Source organism: Dipodomys ordii, unplaced genomic scaffold (genome assembly GCF_000151885.1).
Source record: "Dipodomys ordii isolate 6190 unplaced genomic scaffold, Dord_2.0 Scaffold58, whole genome shotgun sequence".
Classification (NCBI taxonomy): Eukaryota; Metazoa; Chordata; class Mammalia; order Rodentia; family Heteromyidae; genus Dipodomys; species Dipodomys ordii.
This window is the reverse complement of record NW_012267274.1, coordinates 8,341,294-8,355,361: the sequence shown is the minus strand read 5'-3', so window position 1 is coordinate 8,355,361 and position 14,068 is coordinate 8,341,294. Positions and strand designations below refer to the sequence as shown.

At 43.7% G+C, this 14,068-nt stretch overlaps 1 protein-coding gene across 1 annotated transcript in view; it reads left to right on the top strand.

The window, feature by feature from the left end:
• The window catches only part of Wdr11 (WD repeat domain 11), a 45,135-nt gene extending 31,705 nt beyond the window's left edge, over positions 1–13,430 (top strand). The window contains exons 18-29 of the mRNA XM_013021934.1: positions 66–180; positions 832–1,003; positions 4,817–4,925; positions 5,616–5,678; positions 6,813–6,878; positions 7,544–7,721; positions 8,407–8,502; positions 9,251–9,416; positions 10,073–10,170; positions 10,571–10,716; positions 11,426–11,505; positions 12,565–13,430. Coding sequence (XP_012877388.1) covers positions 66–180; positions 832–1,003; positions 4,817–4,925; positions 5,616–5,678; positions 6,813–6,878; positions 7,544–7,721; positions 8,407–8,502; positions 9,251–9,416; positions 10,073–10,170; positions 10,571–10,716; positions 11,426–11,505; positions 12,565–12,722 — 1,447 coding nt within the window. The 3' untranslated portion in view covers positions 12,723–13,430. The remainder of the gene's footprint in view (positions 1–65; positions 181–831; positions 1,004–4,816; positions 4,926–5,615; positions 5,679–6,812; positions 6,879–7,543; positions 7,722–8,406; positions 8,503–9,250; positions 9,417–10,072; positions 10,171–10,570; positions 10,717–11,425; positions 11,506–12,564) is intronic.
• The last annotated feature ends 638 nt before the right edge of the window (positions 13,431–14,068 follow it).

Sequence of the window (14,068 nt, the reverse complement as noted above, 5' to 3'; positions counted from 1 at the left end):
GGGATACACTAGACACAGATACATCAGTGCACATCATGTGGATGTTTTTGTGTGTTTGTCCTCAGAGGAATACCCACACACCGAAGCTGGGTGAAGAAGATTCGCTTTGCCCCTGGCAAAGGAAACCAGAAATTGATAGCGATGTACACTGATGGCGCAGAAGTGTGGGATACTAAAGAGGTGAAAGGCGACATAGATGACGCTGTCATCACTGGAGCTGGTTTTGTTTCCTCCCTTTTTCCTAAGTTAGAAGAAGAAAACTTTGAAATAAGAATGTCAAACTTCTTAAAATTTGTTCTTTTTGCCAGTTACTCACACTTGTATTCCTAAAGACTCAGGAAGCTGAGATCAGAGGATCATGGTTTGAAGCTAGTCTGGGCAGGGAAGCCTGTGAGACTCTTACCTCCAATTAAGCACCAAAAAAACTCAGAAGCAAAGCTGTGGTTCAAGTGGTAGACTGTTAGCCTTGAGCAAAACAGCTCAGAGACAGTGCCTAGGCCCTGAGTTCAAGCCCCAGAACCAAGACACAAAAAAAACTGCTCATCTATAAATTTTTGCTTTTTAAGGCTCAAGTAGTAAAGCAATGGTCTATAAGCATGAAGCCCTGATCCCAGTCTGAATAAAATAAAAACAAAAAAACCACTTGTTTTTATAATACTTCTGTTAGACTGAATTTTCATGTGATCCTGTGATTATGACCTTTAAAATATGGTCTACATGTACAGATAGGTTGGTTGGGAAAGATAGGTTGTAGACATGCCATGGGCACTGTCTTCATTGACTTTTTACCTCATCATGTTAAACATTGTTCTTGTCAATGCATCCTTGCAGGTTCAGATGGTGAGCAGTTTAAGAAGTGGGAGAAATGTGACTTTCCGGATTTTGGACGTGGACTGGTGCACGTCAGATAAAGTGATCTTGGCATCAGATGATGGCTGTATCAGGGTCCTAGAGATGTCTATGAAGTCCACGTGTTTCAGAATGGATGAACAGGAGTTAACTGGTAAGGTCTTCCCGAGTGGGTGCTTGAAGCCAGTGCTGCTGACCACACGGTGCTACCTTCTAGAGGCAGAGCTGCTGCCCTTTCATTCTAGCCTTATCCAAGAATCTGAGCTTATGAAAATAAGTGGACTTTTGTGGGTCAGCGTGCAGCTTTTGCTCGCTTTGGAAGGTTCTTGTGGAGGGAACAATGACTCTGATTCTAATTGAGGCAGGACTTCCTGCATTGACCATTCTCCCAGCTTACCTTTGGTGTACCCGGTGTCCAGGCTATCTGAGTTATAATTCTCAAGAGACTCATGTCGTCATTTTGTGGGAATCTTTTGTCTCTTTGTGGAGTCAGAAGTAAGCACTTTGAGAGACAGTGAGGTGTTGAACCCTGCCCTGACTCTTGATGCTCATGTTCCAAGCACTGCCAGTTTGGGCAGGCTGCCTGTGACTTACATCATGTGGGCTTTGGCTTTTGTCACTGCCATACCCTGTCCACCACAGTTGGTTACCAACACTGTGACTTTGCAGATGTCTGCCATCAGATGCAGCCAAGTGCATCGCTTCCCAGACTTGACCTGATATGTGGGGCCTCTGCAGGATGGTCAGGGCTCCTCCCAGGGAAATGCAAGCAGAGGTGCTCGCCCTGCAGCCAGGGGGCCGAGGAGGCTGAGGGAACTGAAGAGGGCTTTGCTCTTAATTCAGTTCCCAGTTCTAGGTAAAGAAGCGTGGGAATAGAATGTTTGAAAAGCTTTTCACCTTCTTTTAATGTTGAATCCATAAAACTCCAAACCCATGGTAACTTGTTCTTAAACTCACTGCAGAAGTAAAGCTTCAAATTAACCATTTTTAACATCTCACCAGAATACCCGTTGCGCAGCCAGTTAGATCACATTTTCCCAGCAGTTGCCTAGTGGGGAAAGGTCAGTAAGCTTCTGCATCCATTCTACAAGTTGAACTTCACATTGAGAGCAGCATATACATTGATACATCAGTATTTGATATATTTTCTTAGGTTTTCCTTCATAATAGGAAACATAGCATCTTAGACATGCCTCTTCCGAACAGGAGTCATTTAGACAAATTTAAATTTTTTAAATTATTATTATAAAGATGATTACAGAGGGGTTACAGTTATATAAGTAATGAGTACATTTCTTCTTTTTTTAAAAAAAATTTTTGTTGGTCATGAACTTAGGGCCTGGGTGCTGCCCCTGAGCTTTTTTTGCTTAAGCCTAGTGCTTTACCACTTTGAGCCACAGCGCCACCTCTGGTTTTGTGGTAGTTAATTGGAGATAAGAGTCCCACGGACTTTGCTGCCAGGGTTTGGCTTTGAACTACGATTTTCAGATCTTAGCCTCCTGAGTAGCTAGGATTTCAGGTATGAGCCAGTGTGCCCAGCTTATGTTTCTTTTTGGACATTGTTCTCTCCCAGTTTTTCCCTCCCTTCCCCCTTCACAAGTTATATAGTTCATTGTCCACATAGAATCTAGTGAGTACCACTGCTGTATTTGTTCTCTCTTTGTCCCTCTATTTCTGTTCCCCTCCTCTTTACCCTCCCAAGACAGATAAATGAACAAACAAGACAAAAAAGAAAGACAACAACAGCAACAAAGGAAAAAAAAAAACCTCTTGTTTCCATATCCTGAAGTTCATTTTGATACAGTTAACACAAATCTAGAAGATTAGAATTTCTCTTTTGGAATTGGAGAATGGTTCTTGTCTGCTGCTTTATCAGTGACCTAAATGTCATGATAGTACAGCTTAGAGTCTTTTAGCAGCATGTAACAGGAATGCCAGGGTGAGATTTGAGTGATACAACTCTAGTGTAATCCAGTTTCCACACACTTCCAGTGGTGCTGGAAGAGCTTCATCCTAACTCCCCTCAAGGCCAACGCTGAGCACATGAGAAAGAAGTCTTCACTAGGCTATTGATTTGCTTTTCCCAAGTCCAGGGCTCTGTGCTTACTAAACATGCATGTTGCATCCCCACCCTAAAGGCACCCTAGACTATTTAAAAGAATATACCCTTCAGCTGAGCACTGTTGGCTCATGCCTACAACCCTAGCTACTTAGGAGGTTGAGATCTGAGGATCACAGTTTGAAGCCACCAAAAAGACTTGGAAGTAGAGCTGTGGCTCAAGTGGTATGCTACCCTTGAGCATACAAGCTAAAGGACAGCTTTCACGCCCTGAGTTCAAGCCTCATGACGGGCACAAAAAAAAAAAAAAAAGAATATAGATCTTAGAATATTTGCGGAGTAGCCAGGAATTTTTTAATATGGACTGTGATTTTAATGAAAGTAGTATTGCAAAGTAGAATTGCAACTCTTAAGTTGAAAAGTCTTCATAAAACTTATCTTTTAATTAATTTTTACTTAATTTTATTAAGTTTTCTAGAGTAGCATTGCATAATATAATGAGCCATAGGTGTAAATTTAAATTATCTAGTAATCATGCTTAGAAAAGTAAAAGATAAAATTGATTTTAACCAAGATTTTATTTCAGCTGATATATCAAAAATTTAGCATTTCAGTGTGTAGTCAGTATTGATAATTACTGTGATGAGATTTTTACCTTTTAATACTCAAAGTTCAATAGGCATTTTACATTTATTACAAAGTAAATTAATTTACCCTCTCAGTTCAGGGGACAGATTTTCAGAGGAAATACTTTAGTTGTATTCAGATTTTATAAAAATTTCAGTTGAAAAAGTAGTTACGTATTCAAGTTATTCCAAACATACTTGAATTGAGTATCAGATTTTTTTATTTAAATAACATAAACATTCACTTCTTTGTAATAGCTACTTTTCAAGGATTAATAGCCACTAATGGCTACTGTGTTAATAGCAGTCTGAAGTCTGTGTGAATCACTTTAAATAAGATAGCACCATTGAGAGACTTGGGTCACTTTAAGAACTGTATCTGAGCCAGGTGCTGGTGACTCACACCTGTGATCCTAGCTACACAAGTGGCTTAGATCCGGGGATTGTGGATCAAAGCCATCCAGGAAAGTCCATGAGAATCTCTATTGACCACCAGAATATTAGAAGTGATGTTTGTGGCTCAAAGTGGTAAAGCACTAATCTTGAGCAAAAGAGCTCAGGAACAATGCCTACTCCTTGAATTCAAGCCCCACAACCAACCAAAAAGAAAAAAATAACTACATCTGTTCAAGGGGTCATAGAAGAAAAGTAGATTGTGAAGCTGTGTTGTAGAAGCCCATGGCCCTTGGGCATGTTGAACCAAAGGTGGGAGTTCCAGAGCGGCTCAGCACAGCTGGTGGCACTGGGGCTTGTGGTCTCACCTGTGTCCATGCAAACACGTTGCAAAGCAGGCAACTCTTTCTAGGTGTACTGACTTAGCCAACCACAGGCTGTGAAGGACACCAGCACCCTGAATTTGTAAGAATGCTGGGAATGCCAGCATTCACATCAGAGGCCGCCCACCCCCCTTCAATACTTCAATCCATGGGCCATGTTTAAAGTCTCAGAAAAACAAAGACACAGAGTGGTACAAGTGATGCATATCAAAATTGTTTTAACATTTTAAAATAATGAATTTAATTGGAATCTGTTGGGTCTTTATCTTGAATCTTCTATTCAAGAAGTACTACAGTTTTATATCACACAGGATACTTAAATTTTAAAAAGTGGAAAGAGAATATATTAATCAGACCTGAATACAGAGAGCCCCAGCTTAACCCATTTCCCAAGTCGGAACCACATTTCCCATTGCACCTGGCTGAGCTCTCCACTGATGTCCTGCAGGTGGCCCATAACTAGGGCAATTCTGTTTGAAACAAAAGCGAATTTCTTTGTCGTCCAGAACCTGTGTGGTGCCCGTATCTCCTTGTTCCCAGGGCTGCCCTTGCCCTGAAAGCCTTCTTACTACACCAGCCGTGGAATGGGAAGTATTCTTTGGACATTTCTCACATGTGAGTGATTTCAGTTTTGTTTTCCTTTCACATTTTACTGGAGGTTGGAAGACATCCTTGAAAATTAGCACAGCCTGTATTGAGGTTAAAACAAATGGACCATAAAAACTAATCAGAGAAAAGCAGATACTCTGCTGGGGTCACTAGTCAGCCTCTGGCTTTTATCACAGCTTTGTGGAAATTGGAGGTCAGGTCAGTATGGAGTTGCAAGTATGTAAGTTTTCCTCCGGTGTTTGTGTGGCCTCACAGTCTGAATGGAGCTTCGGGTTGAGGGCTGCTAGTGGGAGACTCAGACCTTTTGTAAATGAGATGAAATGTTTATTACCTAAGAACTACCTAGAGAAAGAGAAACCAATGGCCATTCTGCTGGGCAAAATGTGCAAATGCCTGTAGTCAATGTTGGTTCTGAATTAAAAGAAATATAAGCCTGGTTTACAGAGCCTGCTAGTAAATGTCCCTGGTCTCTTAGAGGCCAAGGAGACTTTATGCATTTCTTACTTTGACTGTAAGGTAAAAGTAGTTGGTAACGATGATTGGTGGGGTCCTGGTATACTGTTGCTACTTTGGTCTATAGCCATCTCTTTAACCAAGGGCTACAAAGAGGTTATTTCTGTACTCAATGTTTTTCTGGTAAAAAAGACAAGTAGTTATAAATGAAAAAGTAACTCATTCAAAATCTTCTCTGTACAGTGATTATCCGGAAAATGAAGAAATAAAGAATCTCCTTCAAGAGCAGTTGAATTCATTGTCTAAGTAAGCACACTGTATTTTATTAAAAGCTAAGACTATTTAAGCACATTATCTTAGGCTTTACAAAGTCAAAATAATTTTTAAAAATATTAACGGCCCAAAGAGAAGCCCTTCTAGTCACAGCAGTTTGTTTCCCTTTGGCATATTTGTTCATCTACTTAACAGTTACAGGGACATCATGTTCACAATGACCAGACTGCTCTGCTCTTGTGTCAGGTCAGCCTGGAGATGTGGTGTGAGTGTCTTTCTGTAGTTCAGCTGCCCTCACCATCCCTTCCCCATGAAGCCCTGTGCTGGAGGGCACACAGGTGTTTCTTCTCCGTCTCCTTCCCTCTTCCAAGCTGAGTTCTACACTAGGCACTGTGTGTGGGGGGGTGTGTGGGTGTGGATGTGGCTTTGGTGTCATAATTAATATGTTCCTTTGAGCCAAGAGCAATAGGAATAGGAGAAAAGTATGAGTCCACATGGAGTTCTTGGTAAAGTTTTAACACATTTTTGCAATCTAGAATCTGCCACCTGGAATCATAATACTTAACAAATTAAGCATGATAGCATGTTGTTTCATTGATGAAAAATTCAACATAATTACTGTTTTCTGTTAATCCAAAGATTAACATTTATATTTAAATGTGAAGCTATTGATTTAGAGAATATCTTCCACTTGACTTGTGACTATTCTATATTTAGCTGTCTTAGAAACACCAATATATAGAAATACTAGCAATTCTTCCTTAAATATTTTACTTTTGAAGTTGTTTGAGAGTTGTGAATGCCATCTTCTTTTAAATTGTACACGCTGTTTTTAGGATTACCAAAGGTGTATCCAGCCGTGGTGTCCTTGCTCCTGTGGTCAGGTAGCTGGGTGTACTTGAAAAGCAGGAGTTGCGGTTACCATCCTGCTGAGTTAGGTCAGCGCTCAGCCTCCTGTGGTGGCTGCTAGGTTCTGCTTGTCAATGCCCCATGCATCCCCCGCCAGTTTCACAGTGCTGGGTCATGCACAGCCAAGTCACATGGCTTTTGTAAGTTCTGCACATGTACTTTGAGTGAACTTTTCCCTTTTAAGAATGTATTGGATATCTTGCTTTAGTGTTTGATTCAGAATGTTTATCTTACCTCTGTCTGGATTTTTGTCCATAGCGACATAAAGAAACTCTTGCTCGATCCAGAATTCTCTCTCCTGCAGAGGTGCCTACTTGTTTCCAGGTAACACTGAGGGAAAGTCTTCTGTAAGAGATGGGAAATTTAAGTTTAACTAATTTCTCTTATTAAGGGTTTATACTGCTTAGACTCAAGCTGTCCTATATTTTTAAAAATGAGTTTATTTGACTTTTAAGTAATTTTAAGAGTAGTAATTCAAAGAGTGGGATCATCAGGTTATATTTCAAACATGAGATATCTGGGCTTTAGTACTGAAAAGACCTTCCCCCATAGCAGCTCTGTAAACTGTGCTGTGAAATACCAGATAAAGCAGTATGTACTTAAATCTGTTAAGTCACATTTAAAATCCTAACCTGCACTTTCTCACTAGACTGCAGAGTTGTCACCTAGAAGAAAGGCATTTCCTGCCATGCTCTGCTCCAGAGAATAATCAGCAAATTACTTTTGCACATTCTCTAGCCCACTTATCCCAAGGGCAATTCTTCCTCCTGTGAAGCTGCCACCGGAATCACATGCCAGTGGCAAACCAGCCCGCTCATTGATCTTGACAGGGCAAGGTTATTGGGGTATGCAGGGCTCGGTGTCCCTGGAAAATGTGATAAGGCTAGAGAACTTGCTGCCTCCCCCTTTCCCTGATACCAGGCCAGTGCCTGAGGCCACTTCTGACAGTTGCTGTGAGGGCCATGGTGACCATGTCTCAATCCTCCCAGGCTCTATGGCGATGAGTCGGAGCTACACTTCTGGACAGTGGCAGCCCACTACCTGCACAGTCTGTCCCAGGCCAAGTTGGGGAGCCCAGCGGTGACTAAGGAAGCCACTTCTCGGGACAAGTTGAACAACCCACTGGACATATGCTATGATGTCCTCTGTGAAAACACCTACTTCCAGGTGAGCTGTTGTGGCTTTGCAGGTGTTGTCGCAGTCATCCTGTCTACTTCCGGGTGAGCTGCTGTAGCTTTGCAGGTGTTGTTGCAGTCATTCCTGTCTACTTCCGGGTGAGCTGCTGTGGCTTTGCAGGTGTTGTCACCATTATTCCTGTTTACTTCCAGGTGTGCTGACTTGGCTTTGTGGGTGGTGTTGCCATTTTTCCTATTTACTTCCAGGTGTGCTGCCTTGGCTTTGTGGGTGGTGTTGCCATTTTTCCTGTCTACTTCCAGGTGTGATTTTTTTTTTGATTGTTGTTTTTTGATTTTGGGATAGACAGCCAGGCTGGCCTGGCCTATCTCCCTGCCTCAGCCTCCCCCATGCTGGGGTTACAGTGTGCGCTACCAGACCCATCTTGGCAGCTGCATAGTTAAATCTCCAGCAGAATGCTCGAGTGCACAGAAGACTTTTTCATTCATTCTATTAAGTGTCCATTTCTGTAAGCAGGTAAACATGCATATAAATGAGAGAGTATGCTTCAACATGCTTTCTTTTGATGTTTATATAAAACGTTCGAGTTTCTATAAAGTTAACTAGTAAATTCTAAAGTCAAAGTAATGTTTCCTGAGATGACCTTATTAAGTATAGTTAAGTATAAATAGTTCAGACATCTTACGACTTTTCTTTTGTATTGTTTTTTCTACAATAGAAATTTCAGCTGGAAAGGGTTAATCTACAAGAAGTGAAACGGTCAACTTATGATCACACTAGGAAATGTACTGACCAGCTGTTACTCCTGGGCCAAGTATGTCAGTGTTTGTACTTCTCTTTATAATTCATGGAATTGCTAGTTTATTCGTATCTCAAAGCATCATTATGCACACACATATATGTATATGTGCATAGCTGTATATAGATCTATCTCTGTGTATATATACAGACACGTATTTCATGTATGGTAGGGTTTCTCTCTTGAGTGTATTTTCTTCCTGTACAGACATGCTTTTTTAAAAAAAATAATATCACCAGATTATGTTTCAGAGCTCATCTAAGATGTACTGTTATGTTTTTGGGGGTGGATATTTTTCTTTGAGACATACCAGGAGAAATTCTTGGTTTGGCCAGCTGTAACTTTGGCTTTCATAATGTCTGATGAAGCCCAGGTATTCATTTTGTTTTGCTTCATGTTTCTGCATTGCTGGCCACTAGAGCACCGAACAGCTATACATGGGCCAGGATTTATGTTGTCCTGTGAGAAGAGGTAGGGGACTCTGGCTTAAGTTTTATTTTTTTTGTCGGTCGTGGGGCTTGAACTCTGGGCCTGGGCGTTGTCCCTCAGCTCTTCAACTCAAGGTGAGCACTTTACCACTTGAACTACAGCGCCACTTCCATGGCTTAAGTTTTATATATGTGAAAAAAAAGTATTCAGAATGTGTCTTTGAAAATGACTGTCTTTCTGAAGCTGTAGACTTTGGTGTTACACCATATGAATTTTAAGAGGTTATGTTGAAGGGTACTGTTTCCCTAATTACAAGACTTGTTTCTCTTCCTAGACAGACAGAGCTGTGCAGTTGCTGTTGGAAACAAGTGCAGATAACCAGCATTATTACTGTGACTCTCTGAAAGCCTGTCTGGTCACCACTGTCACCTCCTCAGGCCCCTCTCAGAGCACCATTAAGCTGGTGGCAACTAACATGATTGCTAATGGCAAGCTGGCAGGTAAGACACACCTAGTGGCAATGCACAGTGGTGTTGATGACAGGATACGTCTTTCTTCTTTATGCATGCTGAAGGAAAATAGAAAGAACCAACACTGCTAGCTATTTGTAAGATGGTGATAATTTACATCTAAACCAGAACCCGTGGTAAACGGTTGTGAAGACAGTATGTGTATGTTGGACAGGCCTGAGCAATTGAGAGCAGTAAAACCTGTGAGTGAGTGAGGTGTGCCCCACCTATTTATTCTCAAGACTGTGCTTCCTACCCTGCTTACTTGCTTTAAATCAACAGCATCTCTATTGTGACATATTTGAGTTTTCCTTAGCTGAAATGCTAAGACCCAAAATGTTTCAGATGTGGGAATATTTGTGCGTGCATGTAATAAGGCAGTCATTAGGGGTGGAACCCAAGTCTGAACATGTAATTCAATGTTCCATGTACACTAGACACATTGAGCCTGCATGTAACAAGGTTTTGTGATGTGGAATTTTCACATGTGGTGTTTCAGAAGCAGTTGGCTTTTATATTTTTGGGATAGGGATACTCACCCAGTATAAAATGCTTGGGACTAAATAGAGTCAGGTGGTGGCTTTCTTTTTTAATGAGTTGTCAAGCAGAGTGTTGCTATGTCATGTGAGGGGTCTTCTGTCTTCCAGAGGGTGTGCAGCTGCTCTGTCTGATAGACAAGGCTGCAGACGCCTGCCGCTACCTGCAGACCTATGGCGAGTGGAACCGGGCAGCCTGGCTTGCAAAGGTGGGAAATGCGTGTCAATGTCTGCAGCATTTGTGATACAAAGATTAGTCTTGAGCTCTGCTCCACGAGTTGGGAAGCATTCTTTGGCTTGCAAAACTGCTTTGGAAATATTTTCTCGCAGCTCTCATCCTCCTTCTTGTTCTTTGAGTTTAAGTTACATTTCTTCCAATGGAAACAGGAGCTCTCATTGGTAGTAATTAAGTGAAAGCAGCCGCCTCCTCTCAGCTGGGGCCTGCTCAGCAGCCTGCAGCCCACGGGCCCTGCAGGCTCAGCTCCTCACCACTCATGGTAACAGAAGCTTCCAGGTCGTGATGTCCCCATTGGTTTAGGAGGAGCAGTCCTCACTCACTTTGGTTACTTTTCCGTGTTAGCATGTTTGTGACACAGGCGTCTTTCTCAGGTCCGACTAAATCCTGAAGAATGTGCAGATGTTCTCAAGCGGTGGGTTGACCACCTTTGTTCCCCACAAGTTAACCAGAAGTCCAAGGCCCTCCTTGTCCTTCTCTCTCTGGGCTGCTTTTCCACCGTGGCAGAGACACTCCACAGGTACACACACGCAGCAGGCTCCTTCATGTAGGCTGATCAGGATTGCAGTGGAGGGTCACGTGGGCTGCTCAGGGCTGTGGGTGGAGGGTCATGTGGACTGCTCAGGATTGTGGGCACTGTGGGCAGGCTGTAGTGGAAGGCGGTGGCACTGATAGTCAGTGAGTGGAGAAGTGTATGACTTGGGCAGAGAGCTCTTTTTGTTTATAATTCTTTGTTTGGTCCAGGAGTCATGGTATTTTAGCCTGCTGGTCTAAGCCTAATAGGTACTTAATTTTAAATAAATATAAAAATCTTCAGAGAATTGAAGGTTCAGCTTTGAGAAGGATAGCTAGAGGAAACCCACAGGGGACAAAGTAAGGCGGGGGGGGGGCTTTCCTCTCTGAACCCATCACTTCTGATGGGACACTGATAAAACAGATTGCTTATGAAATGTGGACCATGGGTGCCTGGTCCTTGACATGGCTCTAGATACGTCTGTGACTTAGCTACTTGGTAATGTTCTGAAGTAGCAGTAACAAGACTTGCAGCTGGGGACACCCATGGTCTATCAACCTGGGCTTAGAGCAGGCAAGGTGCTGGTGGGACTCAGAGCTCTCACCTCCAGGGAAGTAGGAACATCCTCAGACGTAAATGCCTCCTTGGATGCATCTCCCTGCCCAGGACGGAAGTCACAAAGGGTAACTAACTTTCACCTTCTTCCCTTGAACAGCATGAGGTACTTCGACAGAGCAGCCTTATTTGTGGAAGCCTGCCTCAAGTATGGTGCCTTGGAGGTCAGCAAGGACACAGATATCCTTTGCAAGGACGTTTACGCCGGGCAGCATGAGTGGGTTTGGACTCCCTCCTGCTTGTGCTGCCGGGGCCATGTTCTGATTCTCCAAGACCAAGAGGGTTGGGGGCGGAGCCACCCTGCTGGTGGCTGTCTATCCTGGGGTGGATGGTAAAGGGAGGGACCCCCTTCCATAATGAGTGTGCGAGCATAAGGGAAGGCAAAGGAATTTCAGCTTCGAAAGGCATAAGAGTATGTACTTTAAAAGAGTATTTTTTTCAAAACAAGACATTCCATGGAGTAAAGTATATGTCTATCTGGAAAATGCAGAATGAAACAATGGAGAAAAATTCCCACTGCACTAGAGGGACAATCTGATACGAACAGGCAAGAGCCTAGACGTTCATTCCCACAGGAGCCACAGTGGCCACCCGCGCCCACACACATCCCACGTCTTCTGTCTGTCTCTCAAATCGCATTGTTTTCTTTGATAGGAATGAGCTTGAGAATATAGCCCCCAGGCTCCTGTGTTTGCATGGCTCTCCTTTTTTCTCATTGTACTTTTTCTTGGCCTCATTTCTACATGTCAGGTCTTTTCATTCCATGAAAATGTATTTTTTAAAGCTGAAACTGAAACTCAAGACCATACATCTCGTTATGGTGACGTTGACTGGCTCACCGTGCCCATTAAAGATGTCAGAACACGGCAGAGGGACTGTCTAAAATCCTAGTGCACCGATGTGTGCTGTCCCAGCCTCTCAGAGACGATCCTGAGCCCTGCTGAGCGAGCTTTCTCTTGGGTCAGCTTCCTGTTTCCAGTCCTCAGTTGAGGGTGGGGGTGGGAGTATTTGGGGGGATGTTGGTTGGGTCCTGGAGGAGAGCAGTGGGCTGGGCTGGTGTGAAGTGGGTGATGGTGTGGATACAGACACTGCCTCCCCACAAAGGGTTGCTGTGCTCACCACCCACAGCCCACTGGGCCCCAGGTCCCTGTGGAACACCAGGCCTGTCTTCTGCTCTCACCCTCCTGGGAGGAGGCTCAGCCGCCATTCCTGCTCTTCTTCTCCTTAATTGCTGAGCACAGAGACTCATCACTGCCATATATGCGGATTATGCCCGAAGCTTGAAGAACCTTGGCTTTAAGCAGGGAGCAGTTCTTTTTGCTTCAAAAGCTGGAGCAGCTGGCAAAGACTTGTTGGATGAGCTTGCATCGCACAAGGAAGAGCTCACCGAGGAATGACAGCCGATGTGCTGGGACTGTAGACATGGAACCTGAGGGGCTCTTGCTGGCTGTGGTCACAGTCGTGGTCCAAGTACAGATGGATGTGGGCTGGTCCAGCCCTTGCTCAGGCCGTGTGTGCACAGCACTGCGGGCGTTTGCTATGTGGGTTGGGCGCTCAGAGAAAAGTGGAACTCTGTGACATTTTATACTCTTGACGAGAGAGCTTTAAGATCCCTGGAAACACTTTCTAACTTTTTTCAAGAGATAGAATTTCTCTTCTCCCTGGCTAAATGTCAAGTGTTTGATAATTCTATAGTTAGGGAAGTTTGTGAGACCAATTTTCACAGACCTGGTGTTATACAAGCGCTCGAGATACAACCAGGACAGAAATATTTAAAGAAGCTTACCAGAGCAGCTTTCACTTTCTTACCTTGAAAATAGAGTTGACTCAGTTCAGACGCTCACTGAATTTTGTAATTTTAGTCTCCTGGGCTCAGGGGAAGGTTTGAGCGTTGTGTGTAGTGTCAGGATGCGTGTATTTAGAATTTTACTCCTTTGGTGCATTCCAATAACCTCAGTCTCAAAGTCTTTTTGTCATTTAATTTTCTGTCTTTGTGTTCTTCCAATTGCTGAGATCTGAGAAGTAACTATCATAAATTATTGCTGAGAATCTAAATGTTTATATCCACAAAAATCATAGAAATAAAAAGATTCCTGTCCCCGGAATTTGTGGGTTGTTGAGTTTTGGAGTTCTTTTGAGCCAGGGGCTTGCTCTGGTGCCCATGCCGGCCTCAGGTTCAGTCCTCTTCCTCAGCCTTGCGGGTGTCTGGACTGCAGGTGTGCTTTTCCGTCAGGCCTTTGTATGCTCTGCTCTGTACCGAAGCCAGGTGGTGACTGACTCTGCAGGAGTCATCCAGCTGCTCAGCCTCCAAAGTCAGCATGGAGCAGAACCCACACCCACCTGGGCACGGCTGCCCCTCATTTCTCAGTGAAAATATGATCTGCCTTCAGCTCTCAGACATAAGGCAAAGACATTTCTCTGTCGTTTCCTGGGCCTGCACGGTGGCACATAGCGATACACTTACAAGGAGGCATTACTTTCAGACGCCCCTCTCCAGCCTTGCAATCAGCCAGTTTACTCCTTTCTGCAAAAATCAAGGGAATGGCCTGCATTGGAATGCTTATTCCCAGGCCGGGGTGCAGCGCTGAAAGAGATCCTGGGCTCTGCACGATCCTGCACTGGGCTCCCCTGCTACTCCTTTCTCAGCCTAGGCAGGATACACTAGAAGTTGCAGAGGCCGTGGTCTCACTCCAGGGCTTTGAGGTGAATGGCGTTGGTTCAGCCGTCGCCCGGCAGCTTGTGC